The sequence below is a fragment of the Nicotiana sylvestris genome, chromosome 5 (genome assembly GCF_000393655.2).
Source record: "Nicotiana sylvestris chromosome 5, ASM39365v2, whole genome shotgun sequence".
Lineage (NCBI taxonomy): Eukaryota > Viridiplantae > Streptophyta > Magnoliopsida > Solanales > Solanaceae > Nicotiana > Nicotiana sylvestris.
Window position 1 is genome coordinate 22,026,187 of NC_091061.1, and position 15,123 is coordinate 22,041,309.

Here is a 15,123-nt window from a genome sequence, read left to right on the forward strand (position 1 = left end):
AATCAGAAAAATGGTGAAAGATAAGTCTCAGCCTAAAAGGATGGCTACGGTCTAACCCATGAAAATTAATGGCTAGATACTTTGATACAGCATCATACGCTACTCCTACTTATAAATACAAGATGTACTATGAGATTATACTCTCAACAACAGGGTCAGATGAAATTCAACACTTTTATCCTGCGAACACTAGAAAAACTTATAGTTTTTCAAAAATTATTATTAAGAAGGTAATACCTTCGGATGAATGGGGTATTAGTACCCTTAAGGATCGAGAATATACTCATCCTGAACAAAAGGTCTCAGTCAAATTTAATTATTGGGACTAGGTTGAAAGTTTTAATAAAACTTTTCTTTATGAGAATCCTAATAGGAGGTACTCATGGTTTATTAAACTCTGTTCTAATATGAACAGTCAACAAATTCCAAATTGATTTATCAAATGGTGGAAATTATATGGTCCATCATTAGAAATACTTCCTCCTTTATTTAAGAGCTTATATACTCAATGAGTAGACATATCTCCCAAAATTATTTCCTTACAAAAAGATAATATCTTTTACGACGGTATTGCTGCTATGTATTTTTTCATAGAATTCTCTATCCCTTGGATAATGAAATGGGACGTAGAAATTGGTTATACCAGTGAAGGAATTTCTTTCCTTCAAAGAATTGTTTATAACAAGTTCTGGACCAAATTAGTTCAGACACACCAGCAAGGAAAATTATTTGGCGAAGAATTAATTCAACAAATTAAGGATAAAATTGATATCTACGTCAAACAAGAAAAAACAGATATTAATGAAGGAGAAATCAGCCCCTTCCAACAGGTTACCAGAAAGCTCCAAATGAAAAATGGAGCTATATCCAAAAAAGAAATCCTCGCTTCATATTTCGAGAAAATAAAGAAAGATCTTGCGAAAAATTTTGAAGCAAGAATTGGAGATGATATATCTATGACCTCCCTAGCAACCACTTCAGATGAAGAAGTCTGTGTAGCAGGAGAAGCACAAAGCACTTCTAACACAGAAATAAATATGGAAGAAATTGAAGACTTTCTTGCAAAGTTGAAGGAAGTTACAGAAGAATCTTCTGCAAAGAAAAACGACAAAGGAAAAGATAAGGCATGAAGGACGAGAAGGCCCCATAAGATGAATTATTGGGGAAATAAGGACAACTTTAATAAAGTGACGAGCCCCTCCATTATTGAAGGGAATCTACTTTTATAAAGTAGTTTGTCCGGTTTTGATAATGTAGGTTTTTCTTTTTATCTTGTCGGCCATACTTGTAACTATTTTATCGGCCGTCTTACTGTTTTAATTTTGTTTGTTTGTTAGCTGATCCGTTATATAAGGATCATTTTAGTTTATGAGAAGGGGGCATTAGCCAACGCTCTGACTTCTCTCTAGTTTCTCTCTCTTGTACAAAACCCTCTCCCTTGTAATATTTTGAATTCTGAAATAAAGTCAAAAGGTCACTGGCCACAAAATCAGGTGGTCTCTGGTACTGTTCTACTCCCTCCCTTTTTAATATTTGTAGTACTGTTAGCCTAAATGATAGGCTAAATAGGTAAGTGTTAAACTATTTTTAAATATTTTTGAAAAACAGTGCAGTAAATAATTTTATCTTTTTTCCCTATGTGAAAAGATTGTTGAAGTGGAAAAATAGAATTAACAATATTTCCGTTAGTGAGCGTATAGTCTCTTTCTAGCACAGAAACATAGTTATAAACATGTTTAGACATAAACCAAGGAACAAAAGCAATAATTTTATTTTTCTTGATAATATCCTCATAAAAATCCTTTCTAAAAAATTGTATTAATTCACTAGTCATGTTTTCATGAAACCATTTTCTAAAAACAACCTATCTGGGTTTTAAAAATTCCTCTAAAATCATTTTTCTTGCCGGTGAACCCGGACTAAAATCTATTTGGTTTTTAACCATTGTTAACACCATTTGAGAAAGCCATTTCGAATGCAGTAGGTTCAAGATCTGAACTGACCTTGACAATATAATCACTACTGATGCTGATGTCATTAATTCTATTACTTTCTCTAATTTGAGATGTAGAGGCTCTAGATGGAAAATCTACCACATAATCAATTGGAGAAATATATGAAGAATTTGATCTGGTTAATCTAGATGATAAACTAATATTATCAGTTTGTACGGGTTCATTGAACCTGATTCTAACTGTGCCATCTGATGTTTGTTCTATTTCTGTAACCTCAGTATTACCAGTGTTTCGAGGGGCAACAACTTCCTCTATGACCCATTCTTTAGGGAAATCAATTTCATCCCATTTGATAGGTCTTCTGGTAGTTACTTTGGATTTACCAAAGTTGGTTTCTATAAGAATGGTTTCATTTTTTAAATCCATAATTTTACACATGGGATTCGGAGTATATAAAGGTTTGTAATAAATCCTGTAACAGATACATATGACTTCTGTACCAGGTAAATAATCATAACCATGTAATTTTATGCTAAGTATCAAAGCATTTAAAGAGTTCTTATCATTAAGAGAAATCTGCAGATTAGGATAGGCATTAAAATAAACCGGGCCATAGGCCAAACTGGTTTGCACAGTCCCTATAAGAGACTTTTTCCAGTTCTGATTTCTGCCATCTCTGAGAGCTGCTATAAAGCTTTCAGGTAAGCCTCTTAAAGTAAGTGTCTTAAAGGAGACTTGTATTAAGCCTATATGTATAAATCTATGTGAATCCCTATATGGGGATAAATCACTTTCAGATAATAATCTGAACGTAGCATGGTCACTGTCTACAGTGATAGTCTCTTCAATAGTTTTAACTACTTGTTTTAAACCTATTCTTTCAAAGGTACCTAATTGGTATATTACCTTAGGCTTGACTAATGGTATAGTCCATTTTATTAAGCAGGTCTAATTGTTGGGACAATTCATATTTCTCTTTCCTATTGTTTTTAATAGTAGTCTTCTTCCTAATGATATTCATTAAGAAAATAGTATTAAACTTAGCTTCTAGGATTTTTTACAAACATGGTTCTGATAAGGAAGACTTATGATATGCTTTTTCCTACTCCAAAATTGATTTGGATGATCACCACAGATAGAAGCACTAAAGTGGTTTTTAAGAAAGTTAATTTTTTCTATCAATTTAGGATTTTTTTAAATTCTGTTCAATAGTAATGGAACAAATCTCATTTTTCAAAAATTCAATTTGATTGACTTTTGAAGAAATTTTATCAGAAATAATTTCAATTAGAAATCTTTGGATTGGTTGATTTATAAACTCAAAAGTAATATTATTACCATTACAGATACCAGTAAAACTTTTTGTATCCTAATGTGAAAAAGGCATCAATTTGTGGAAAAATGGGACACCTAGTATTACATCACGGTCAATATCTTTTACCAAAACAAAACTTTCTGGTATACAAATGTTTTGTTGACAAATATAAGCTTTAGGTAATTTATATGAAATACCCATTGGACCACCACTAGTATTCTTTAAACGGTGAGTAGTTTTATGAAAATATCTGGAAGGTATAACTCCTTCTTTTACACAGCTTAAATTTGCACCACTATCAAATAAAGCAACAAACTCTTTTTTGAAATTGTAATCAATTGAAAGAGTTATTTTTATTAAAAAATTTTGGGTGATAATTCAAACTTCCTAGAAATCGTTAAAGCTGGGTCTTATCAATGATAACATCAAAAAATTTAGAAGCAAATTCTATGCTTCTATTAATAGGAATAATCCTACCATTTTCAATATTATGACCCAAAAATCTAATAGTATTTTGAAAAATCTTCATTTTTGGTTTGGATATGACTAAACCATTTTGAATAATAATTTTTCTAAACAAATCTAGATGCAAGGAATGAATTACAAGGGGGGTACGAGATCGCTTCCGAATGAGGCTCATGAAATGAATTACAAGAACTTCAGCCCTAGCTAGCTACTAATCTCTAGGTAAACCTTAAACCACGGTGCTCCTAACACCCTTTCAACGACCACTCTGCCTAAACGGGTCCAACTGAGCACCACCGGTTAGGTTGGCCTAACCAAGGTTTACTGTCGAGATCAGTAACTGCCTGGTCTATACAGTTCTTAACCTATAACCTTATCGAGGTGATACATTAAACTCTTAGCTACAAAAACATGCTTAATAAAAGACCCTTGAATACTAAGCCCCTTAATAAGGTGGTAAAATGGATCAAATACCCTATTCCTAATAAAAAGGATTTATTAGATAGACTTCATGATGCCATTATATTTTCAAAATTTGATTTAAAATCAGGTTATTGGCAAATTCAGATATCTGAATCAGATAAGTATAAAACTGCTTTTAATGTACCAATGGGCCAATATGAATGGAATGTTATGCCTTTTGGTTTGAAAAATGCACCTTCCGAATTTCAAAAAATTATGAATGATATTTTCCTTCCTTATACGGATTTCATAATTGTTTACATTGATGATATCTTAGTATTTTCAAAAAATATTGAGTCTTATTTTAATAATAATAATAATAATAATAGTAATACAACAACAACAACAACCCAGTGAAATATGGGGTCTGGGGAGGGTAATGTGTACACAGACCTTACCCCTATCCCAAAGGGATAGAGAGGCTGTTTCCGAATGACCCTCGTCTCAATAGAACAAAAGGACAAAAGTAGAGAATATTAGTATCACCACAGAAATAATACAAAAAAAATATGAACATAAGAAGAAAGATGCAAAGTAAAGCGATAGCTATTAAATATGTCATGCACTGAAATAGTAAGACACAACAATGACACTAGCTATCTTAGGTAAAAACCCTACTAGACTAGTCCCGCAAAGGTATAAGTAAGGCAAGACTCAACTACCTCCTAACCTACAACCTTAATACTCGACCTCCACAACTTCCTATCAAGTGTCATGTCCTCGGAAATTTGAAGCCTTGCCATATCTTGTCTGATCACCTCACCCCAATGCTTCTTAGGCCGCCCTGTACCTCTTCTCATTCCCTCCACATCTAGCCGCTCGCACCTCCTTATCAGAGCATCTGGACTTCTCCTCTGAACATGCCCGAACCATCTGAGCCTCGCTTCTCGCATCTTGTCCTCAATGGGAGCCACTTGCACCTTCTCCTGAATATCATCATTCCTAATCTTATCCATCCTAGTGTGCCCACACATCCACCTCAACAATCTTATTTCTGCTACTCTCATATTCTGGGTATATGAGTTCTTAACAGGTCAACACTTAGCCCCATACATCATTGCCGGTCTAACCACCGCTTTATAGAACTTACCTTTGAAAATTGGTGGCACTCTCTTGTCACACAAGACTCTAGATGCTAACCTCCACTTTATCCATCCTACCCCAATACGATGTGTGACATCCTCATCGATCTCCCCTCCCCCTGGATAATCGACCCAAGGTACTTGAAGCTTCCTCTACTTGGGATGATCTGTGATTCAAGCCTCACATCCACGCCCACTTCCCCCGGCTCAGTGCTGAACTTACACTCCAGGTATTCCGTCTTCGTCCTGCTCAGCTTGAAACCCTTAGACTCAAGAGCATATCTCCAAACCTCTAGCCTATCTTTAAGACCGGCTCGCGACTCATCAATCAGAACTATGTCATCGGCGAATAGCATGCAACATGGCACCTCCCTTTGAATATGGTGCGTTAACGTGTCCATAACCAAGGCGAATAAGAATGGACTAAGTGCAGAACCTTGGTGTAACCCCATTAGAACCGAAAAATGTTCAGAGTCTCCTCCTACTGTCCTAACCCGAGTTTTAGACCCATCATACATGTCCTTGATTGCCATAATGGACGGTACCGACACACCTTTTGCCTCCAAGCATCTCCAGAGAACTTCTCTAGGAACATTGTCATATGCTTTCTCCAGGTCAATAAAAACCATGTGCAGATCCTTTTTCCTCTCTCTATACATTTCCACCAACCTCCGAACAAGGTGTATAGCTTCTATAGTCGAACGACCTGGCATGAATCCAAACTGGTTGTCGGATATAGACATTGCCATCCTCACCCTTGCTTTAACCACCCTCTCCCACACTTTCATGGTATGACTCAGTAATTTGATACCCCTATAGTTGTTACAACTCTCGATATCACCTTTGTTCTTATACAATGGAACTACCGTACTCCACCTTCACTCCTCTGGCATCCTCTTTGCCTTAAAAATAACATTGAACAACCCAGTCAACCACTCCAAACCTGCTATTCCCACGCTCTTCCAAAATTCCATCGGAATCTCATCTGTCCCGGTCGCTCTATCCCTACTCATCTTACGTATATCTTCTACGAGCTTATCGACCTTGATACACCCGCAGTACCCAGAGTCACGGGGACTCTCGGAACGTTCCAATTCGTCTAGTACAATATCCCGATCCCCTTCTTCATTTAGAAGTTTATGAAAATAAGTCTGCCATCTTCTCTTAATATGCACATCCTCCGTCAAAACTCTACCATCTTCATCCTTGATGCATCTCACTTGGTCCAAATCCCGAGCCTTCCTCTCTCTCAGCTTGGCCAACCGGAATAACTTTTTCTCCCTGCCTTTTTTCCCTAGTTCCTCATACATACGACCATAAGCTGCAGTTTTAGCCTTCGTAACCTCCAGCTTAGCTTCCTTCCTAGCTACCTTATACCTTTCTACGCACGCTCGCCTTTCTTCCTCACCTATGCTCCCCACTAACTTTAGGTACACCACCTTCTTCGCTTTCACTTTACCTTGAACCACTTCATTCCACCACCAGTCTCCTTTGTGCCCACCAGAGATGCCCGTCGAGACCCCTAACACCTCTCTCGCAGCCTCCTTTATACATTTGGATGTCTTTGACCACATAGTGCTTGCGTCACCACTTCTCCCCCAAGCTCTCATAGCCGACAACTGCCTCTCCAACTCTTGGGCTTTATCCTTAGTTAAGGCTCCCCACCTGATCCTCGGTCTTCCTCGAGCAAACCTTTTTCTCCTCTTTAACATAATACCAATGTCCATCACCATTAACCTATGCGGTGTCACGAGTATCTCATCCGGAATCACCTTGCAATCTTTGCACAATCCTCTGTCACACCTCCTGAGGAGGAGATAGTCAATCTGAGTCTTTGCCACTGTATTTTGAAAAGTAACCAAATGCGCCTCTCTCTTCGGGAAGCTAGAGTTCGCAATCACCAACCTAAAAGCCTTAGCGAAGTTCAAAATTAGGTACCTCATCCATTCCTCTCCCCATAACTGAAGCCTCCATGAACCATGCCATAACCACCTACGGTCGACCCAATATGACCATTGAAATCCCCTCCTATGAATAGCTGCTCAGCAGGCAAAATGTGGCACACAATCTCATCTAACCCCTCCCAAAAGTGGCGTTTAACCTCCTCATCTAGGCCCGCATGAGGCGCATAGGCGCTAACAATGTTTATGGTGCACTCTCTGACCACCAACTTAATACTCATTAATCTATCATTCACTCATCTAACCTCAACCACAGACTCTCTAAGTTCCCTATCCACCAAGATACCCACTCCATTCTTACCTCTTTGGACTCCTGAGTACCAAAGCTTTTACCCATCCGCGTCCTTCGCCCTCGACCCTACCCACCTTGTCTCCTGGAGACATACTATATTGAACCTCCTCTTTTGGAGGATCTTTGCCAGTTCTATAGACTTACCCGTCAATGTACCTACGTTCCATGACCCAATTCTCAACCTATAGACACCCTTGTTCCCTTTATCTTCCTTGCTTCCCCACCCACCCCCTAAACCCTGCCCTACTTCCTGCCCCATCCCCCGTTCCCCCCGAGGATATGACCTCAGTCGACCATCCCAGACCACAACCACAAATACCTACGGCAGACTAAGGGGAACCACTAATAGACACAAGGCAACAGACCAAAATAGAAGAATATAAGTTGCAACTGTAGGCACACTAATACGTTGAATATACTAATACAAACTAAGATAGCAGTAATTTAACTAACACAACAACGGGAAATAGGAAAATGGGAGGTACCAATTCCTGCGAGTAGAACCTGGGAATTGTCTTGTTATATACGACGATGATGTTGCCACCTAGCGCGTTCGCGTCTAACTCCTGCTGCCCCTTACTGTCCCGCGCTCGGGTTGTTCTTTAATGTTTGCACACGCATGTCCTGTTCGCCGCTAACAGCCACAAGTCCTAACCTGAAATATACACAAAACACCACAGATCCAAACAAAGGAGGGAGGGGTTGTCACCGCTACCACTGGTGAGCCCCCACGCATAGCAAAAAGCGATAAGTAGTAAAAGGCGAGGGGAATGAAGGGATAACAACAAAATTAAGATAGAGAAAAGCTTAATTTCATGAACCCTGCGACTAAATCGAACAACTCCGGTGAAAAAAAAATACTAAAAATAAAATAAAAGAAAAAACAGATATGGGAACCCGAGACTAAAGAGGGAGATCTGGGAACCTCAAAGTCAAAAATCACAAAGCTCAAAAGTTGAAAACTTTGAATTAGGTGGGTATAAGACAGCAACTACGTTGAATGGAAAGCTAGGTTAAATTCAAACTAATAGTCTATTATTGGCTTAGCAACGTTTGCTTCACAGAGCTTATGCTTTTAATAATAATAATAATAATAATAATAATAATAATAATAATAATAATAATAATAACAATAATAATAATAATAATAATTATTATTATTTGATGACTCAAAAGTTCATCTTATATTTTAGAACTCGATTCTGTGTTCCGACGCCTTCAAAACGTCATTTTATTCCTCCACGATTTGCGTGCGCAGTATGGGCATGTTTCCGGAAAGCTTTTATGTTGAAAGTTAATAAAAATAATGAATTTTACTTTTAAAAGTAGATTTAGTTGACTCCAGTCAACGTTTTAGGTAAACAGACCCGGACTTTTATTTTAACAGTCCCAGCAGGGCCGTATCAAAATTTGGGACCTAGGCGTATGCCTGAAATCGAATTCTGAGGTCCCTATCTCGAGATATGAATTTTTGATGAAATTGAAAGACTAAAAATTAAAAGGTTTTAAGAATTTGGTTAATGTTTGATCTTGTTAATATCAGACCCGTATTTTGGTTTAGGAGCCCGATACAGATCTAAAATAATATTTATACCTTATCTGTGAAATTTGGTGAGAAACAAAACTGATTTGACGTGATTCAGACGTCCGGTTGTGAAAATAGGAGTTTCAAAGTGTTCTCAAGAATTTCATGTGATTTTGTGCTAAATTCGTAGTTCTAGGTGTTATTTTGGCGATTAGATCGCACGACCAAGTCCGTATGATGGCTTTAGACTTGTGTGCATGTTTGGTTTGGAGCCCCGGGAGCTCGGGTGAGTTTCGGATAGGTTACATGATGTTTTAGGCTTATAAATCTGGTGTGTTTTGCTGCGGCTGGTATTCTAATGCTTTGTGCTTCGCGATCGCGAAGCCATTCTCGCGATCGCGAAGCCATTCTCGCGACCGCGAAGGGGAAACTGGGTTGGGGGAGGACTTCACTCTACGCAAATGCGAGACCAAGGTCGCGAATGCGGTGCACTGAGGGGAGTTGCTCTGCGCGAACGCGACCGGTCGACCACAAACGCATAACTTTAGGAAGGCTAGTCAGGGGACCTGGTAAAAACCCTATGCGAACGCGAGCCCTATATCGTGAACACGAAGGTGGGCAGGCTAAACCTTCGTGAACGCATAATGTTTCCCGCGATCGTGTAAGTCCTTATGAGGTTGCTCTTCGCGAACGCGACAATGTTCATGCGATCGCGATGAACACTGTCGCCTAGCACTTAAAATAGAAGCAAAAACGGGAATTGGCCATTATTTCAAAAATTTCAAAACTAGAAGACCTAGAGGCGATTTTCAAGAGACAATTTCTTCCCCAAAGTGTTGGTAAATGATTCTAAACTACTTTCTTTTAATTGTCCATTACATTTCATGAATTTTCAACCTAAAATCTAGAGTTTTCATAGTGGAAATTAGGGGTATGGGTAGAATTAGGAATTTTTGTATAATTGGAATTGAGACCTCAATTTGAGGTCAGATTTCAAAACTTATTACATATTCGGGCTCGGAGGTGAGTGGATTTTGATCAGAACCTCGAGTTTTGACCAAGCGGGCCTGAGGTCAGTTTTTGACCTTTTGGGGGAAATGTTGGAAAACCTAAATTTATGTATTGAAATTCATCCCTTTAGCAATATTTGATGTTATTAAGTTAATTATGGCTAGATACGAGGGGTTTCGAGGTAGAATCTAGAGGAATATCGGTAATTGAGCAGTGAGTGGCTTGTGGATCGAGGTAAGTGTTGTGTCTAACTTTGACCTGAGGGATTAGGGATCCTTGACTTAATTGCTATGTGAAAATCTATGTAAGTGACGCATATGTGAGGTGACGAGTACATATGCACCGCCAATTTATCTGTTTTCTTCTCGTCGTTATTGTACTGTCTTCCCTACCTTAACTGCTACATGCCTTACTGGTTTCCATGCTTAGTTGCTACTTGTCAGACATTGTTTTTCATTGTTGAAGGTATTAGCCACCCCGTAGTTTCATTGTCTCATATTATTATCGTAAGCTGGTTTATCAGTGTTTTATGGTATATTTCGGATTGGTTTCGCTGAGTAGTATTATTTGTGTGAAGTTTCATAATGTACAAGCTTTCCGTTTGCTTTGGTTTGAGGTTTAAATATTGTGAAGAGTTTTGAGTTAAAAATTGTGAAATTTCTGTACTTATTGAGTAATTGATGCTGATATGGTGGGATCGGGTTGCACAACGCAACAGGATAAATAAGGGTGATATATTAAGGAGGAATAAGGGTGAAATACTATTATACGGTGAGATCGTGATGCACGCCATAACAGGAGAAATAAGGGTGGATTGATATGGAGTAATAATGGTGAATATTCATATTGATATTGGGATATGGTGGGATCGGGTTGCGCCGCATCAGTTTATGTGTTTATCTATCTTTCTTTTACTGTGTAAGTTATTCTGTAGTTTTGAATTTCACTTAAGGATCGGTTATAGTTGGATACTGATGAGACATTTGAGTTCTGTATTCATTCCTTGCAAGTTACTGCTTTATTTTGTCTTGTCCTTCTTTCTGCTTTTATTAAGCACTATATGCAGGTTATATTGTAAATGCCCTACCGTAGCCTCATCACTACCTCGTCAAGATTATGCTTGACACTTACCAGTACATGGGGTCGGTTGTATTGATACTGCAATCTGAACTTTCTGTGCAGATTTTAGAGCAGGTAGTGGCTGATTGAGAGGTCGGGTGCAAATATTTTCAGCAAGGAGACCCAAGGTAGTCCTGCTTGTGTCCGCAGGCCCTAGCGTCCCCTTTTATGCTCCTACATTTACTGTTTTTACTTCTCTTCATAATCAGTTGTATCTTCTTTCGAATAAATGTTTGTAGCAAATCTTAGTGTGTTCGTGGATTGTGACACCGGATTCTGGGTAGTAGTAGCAATAGTATTGGTAATTGTATATAAACAAAGAGGGTATTTACTTACTTCCATATTTATTTCTACTTGTTTTCGCTTGTTTAATTTCTTATCACTGAAACGTAAAGGAAATTGGCTAATAATGCTCTAACGTTGGCTTGCCTAGCAAGTGTGATGTTAGGCGCCATCACAAACCTGATGGTGGGAATTCCGGGTCGTGACAAGTTGGTATCAGAGCACTAGGTTGCCTAGGTATCACAATTCACGAACAAGCTTAGTAGAGTCTGAGGGATCGGTACGAAGACGTTTGTGCTTATCCCCAGAGGCTACAGAGTTTAGGAGAAATTTCACTTCTACTCTTCTTTGTCGTGCGATTTGATCTCTCAATGCTAATTGAACTCTCTACTCTTGTTCTTCGTAGATAGCGAGAACACATACTGCTTCATCAGTTGAGCAGTAACCAGAGCCATTAGTGGCAGCTCCTACGATGGGTAAAGGACGAGGCCGAGGCCGTGCTAGAGGCCGGGATTAGCCGAGAGCTCGAGCTGAAGCACCAGTAGCTGAGCCTCAGGTGTAGTTTGATGATGAGGTTCCAACCCAGACCATTCCAGCAGGGCCAGCTCAGGTTCCAGAGGGGTTCATCGCTACCACGATACTTTAGGATGCTTTGGTCCGTCTAGTAGGCCTTATGGAGAGTGTTGCTCAGACCGGCAAATTTCCTGTAGCACCAGCCATCTCTCGGGCTGGGGGAGGAGTTCAGACTCCCGCAACTCACACTCCGGAGCAAATGGCTCCCCAGTTTCAGACTCTAGTAGCACATCCAGTTGGGGTAGTTCCATCGGTTGTTGCAGCACAGACCGGTGACAGATCAACTATGTGTTTGAGGCCTTGTTGAGATTGACAAGTTCACCAAGCTCTTTCCAGTTCATTACAATGGGGAAGCTTCTGAGGACCCATAGGATTGTCTTGACTGTTGCCATAAGGTGTTGCGGAACATGGGGTAGTAGAGACCAATGGGGTCGATTTTGCTGCGTTTCAAATGATAGGGTCCGCCAAGAGATAGTGGAATGATTTTGTGTTGACTAGACCAGCTGGGTCTCCTACTTTGACTTGGGACCAGTTCTCTTAGATATTTCTTGATAAGTTCCTTCCTGTTACACTAAGAGAGGACTATCGCAGGCAGTTCGAGCGTCTCCAGCAGGGCAATATGTCTGTCACTTAGTACGAGACCCGCTTTATTGATTTAGCCCATCGTGCTCTTCTTATACTTCCTATCAAGAGAGAGAGAGAGGGTGATGAGGTTTATTGAGGGACTTACTTAGCCTATCAGATTGCAAATGGCTAAGGAGATTAGGAGTGAGATTTCTTTCCAGGATGCAACCAATGTTACCAGACGAGTTGAGATGGTTCTAGCTTAGGGGAGTTGTCAGGGGTATGACAAAAGGCCGCGTCACTTCGGTGGATTTAGCGGGGACTCATATGGAGGTCGAGGTACTTTTGGTAGGAGCCATCCTCCCAGGCTATTTCATTCAGCACTTCAGACATCCCATGGAGCTTCAGGGAGTTGTGGTCCTTATGTACCTTCTTTATGGCAACCAACTTATAGTGCACCACCAGTTCCTATCAGAGCACCTCCTCTTCATAGTTATTATTGCGGTCAGTCAGCTCGTCCGGGTCATTCTTAGTTTTCACAACCAAAGTATCAGGATGGATGTTTCGAGTGTGGTGATTATGGGCATATCCAGAGGACCTACTCGAGCTTAGTGGGCATTCTGCCATAGCAGCAGGGTTCTCGTGCCATGATTCTGACACCCGGTGTGTCACCGCCTGCTTAGCAAGCTAGAGGTAGGGATCAAGGATCCAGAGGTAGAAGTCAGGTCGCTAAAGGTGGAGGTCAGGCCGTTAGAGGTAGAGGCCAGGCCGCTAGAGGTGCAGACCAGCTAGTAAGAGGTCATCCCTAAGATATGGTTCAAAGTGATGGGTCCCAGCCCAGATGTTATGCTTTCCCATCCAGGCCTGAGGCTAGGCCATCTGATGCTGTTATCACAGGTACTGTTTCAGTTTGCAGTAGAAATGCTTCAGTTCTATTTGATCAAGAGTCTACATACTACTATGTGTCATCTTACTTTGCTTCATATTTAGTTGTGCCTCGTGATTCTTTGAGTGCTCCCGTGCATGTGTACACACTAGTGGGGGATTATATTGTTGTAGATCATGTCTATCGCTCGTGTGTGATTATTCTTTGGGGTCTTGAGCCTAGCGTAGATCTCCTACTTCTTGATATGGTCGAGTTTGATGTCATTTTGGGGATGGATTGGCTATCACCTTATCATGCTATATTGGACTGTCACGTCAAGATCATGACCTTAGCCTTGCTGAGGTTGCCTTAATTAGAGTAGAGAGGGACTCATAGTCATTCTACCAGTAGGGTTATCTCTTATATAAAGGCTCAACGTATGGCCGAGAAAAGGTGTTTGGCTTATTTGGCTTATATTCGTGATTCTAGTGTGGAGGTTCCTTCCATGGATTTTGTTCCAGTTGTTCGGGAGTTTCCAAAGGCATTTCCTGCAGACCTGCCGGGAATGCCACCCGACAGGGATATTGACTTCTGTATTGATTTGTTTCTGGGTACTCAGCCCATGTTTATTCCGCCATACCACATGGCCCCGCCAAAATTGATAGTATTAAAGGAGAAGTTGCAAGATTTGCTTGATAACGGCTTTATTAGACCCAATATTTCGCCTTAGGGTACACCCGTATTGTTTGTAAAGAAGAAGGATGGATCGATGAGGGTGTGCATAGATTATCGGCAGTTGAACAAAGTCACCATCAAGAACAAGTACCCATTGCCGATGATTGATGACTTATTTGATCAGCTTCTGGGTGCCAAGGTGTTTTCAAAGATCGATTTTAGATCTGACTACCATCAATTGAGGATTAGGGCATCCGATGTCCCTATGACAACTTTTTGGACTCGGTATGGGCATTATAAGTTTCTAGTGATGTCATTCGAGATGACAAATACCCCAGCATTATTTATGGATTTGATGAACCGGGTGTTCAAACCCTATCTGGATTCAATTGTGATTGTTTTTATTGATGATATCTTGATCTACTGCCGTAGTCGATAGGATCACGAGCAACATCTTTGGACTATTCTTCAGACTGTGAGAGACATCCAGTTATATGCTAATTTTTCAAAATGCGAGTTTTGGTTGAGTTCAGTTGCCTTCTTGGGTCACGTTGTATCAGCAAAGGGTATTCAGGTGGATCCTTAGAAGAATAAGGCCGTTCAGAATTGGCCTAGACCTACTTCAGCCATAGAGATCCGTAGTTTCTTGGGATTGGCGAGTTATTACCATCGATTTGTAGAGGGATTCTCATCTATAACAACCTCGTTGACCAGGTTAACCCAGAAAGGTGCCCCGTTCAGATGGTCAGACGAGTTTGAGGCGAGCTTTCAGAAGCTCAAGACAGCTTTGACTACGGCGCCAGTGTTGGTATTGCCCACAAGTTCAGGGCCCTATATAATATATTGTGACAAATCTCGTATTGGACTTGGTGCGGTATTGGTTCAGGGTGGCAAAGTTAATGCATATGCTTCACGGCAGCTAAAGGTTCATGAGAAAAATTATCATGTTCATGACTTGGAGCTGGCAACCATTGTTC

At 40.1% G+C, this 15,123-nt stretch overlaps 3 protein-coding genes across 3 annotated transcripts; 1 reads left to right on the plus strand and 2 right to left on the minus strand.

Annotated features, from left to right (window-relative positions):
* Nucleotides 1–6,157: 6,157 nt before the first annotated feature.
* Nucleotides 6,158–7,222, minus strand: LOC138868372 (uncharacterized). Its single transcript, XM_070145922.1, has one exon. It carries the CDS (start codon nt 7,220–7,222, stop codon nt 6,158–6,160), a length of 1,065 nt encoding a protein of 354 aa, XP_070002023.1.
* On the minus strand, nt 7,219–7,791 carry LOC138868373 (uncharacterized). The gene is made up of 2 exons (XM_070145924.1): nt 7,607–7,791; nt 7,219–7,438 (listed from the first exon to the last, which is right to left on the minus strand). Exons 1-2 carry the CDS (start codon nt 7,789–7,791, stop codon nt 7,219–7,221), a joined length of 405 nt encoding a protein of 134 aa, XP_070002025.1.
* A 5,627-nt stretch (nt 7,792–13,418) lies between these two features.
* LOC138868374 (uncharacterized) lies at nt 13,419–13,844 on the plus strand. Its single transcript, XM_070145925.1, has one exon. It carries the CDS (start codon nt 13,419–13,421, stop codon nt 13,842–13,844), a length of 426 nt encoding a protein of 141 aa, XP_070002026.1.
* The last annotated feature ends 1,279 nt before the right edge of the window (nt 13,845–15,123 follow it).

Excerpts from the sequence above, each read along its gene's own strand:
- LOC138868372 (XM_070145922.1), bottom strand. The coding sequence starts at position 7,222 with ATGAGGTACCTAATTTTGAACTTCGCTAAGGCTTTTAGGTTGGTGATT.
- LOC138868373 (XM_070145924.1), bottom strand. The coding sequence starts at position 7,791 with ATGGGGCAGGAAGTAGGGCAGGGTTTAGGGGGTGGGTGGGGAAGCAAG. Across the intron at positions 7,439-7,606 it reads GTATGTCTCCAGGAGACAAG|AGAGTGCACCATAAACATTG; the intron begins GTGGGTAGGGTC and ends GTTGGTGGTCAG.
- LOC138868374 (XM_070145925.1), top strand. The coding sequence starts at position 13,419 with ATGGTTCAAAGTGATGGGTCCCAGCCCAGATGTTATGCTTTCCCATCC.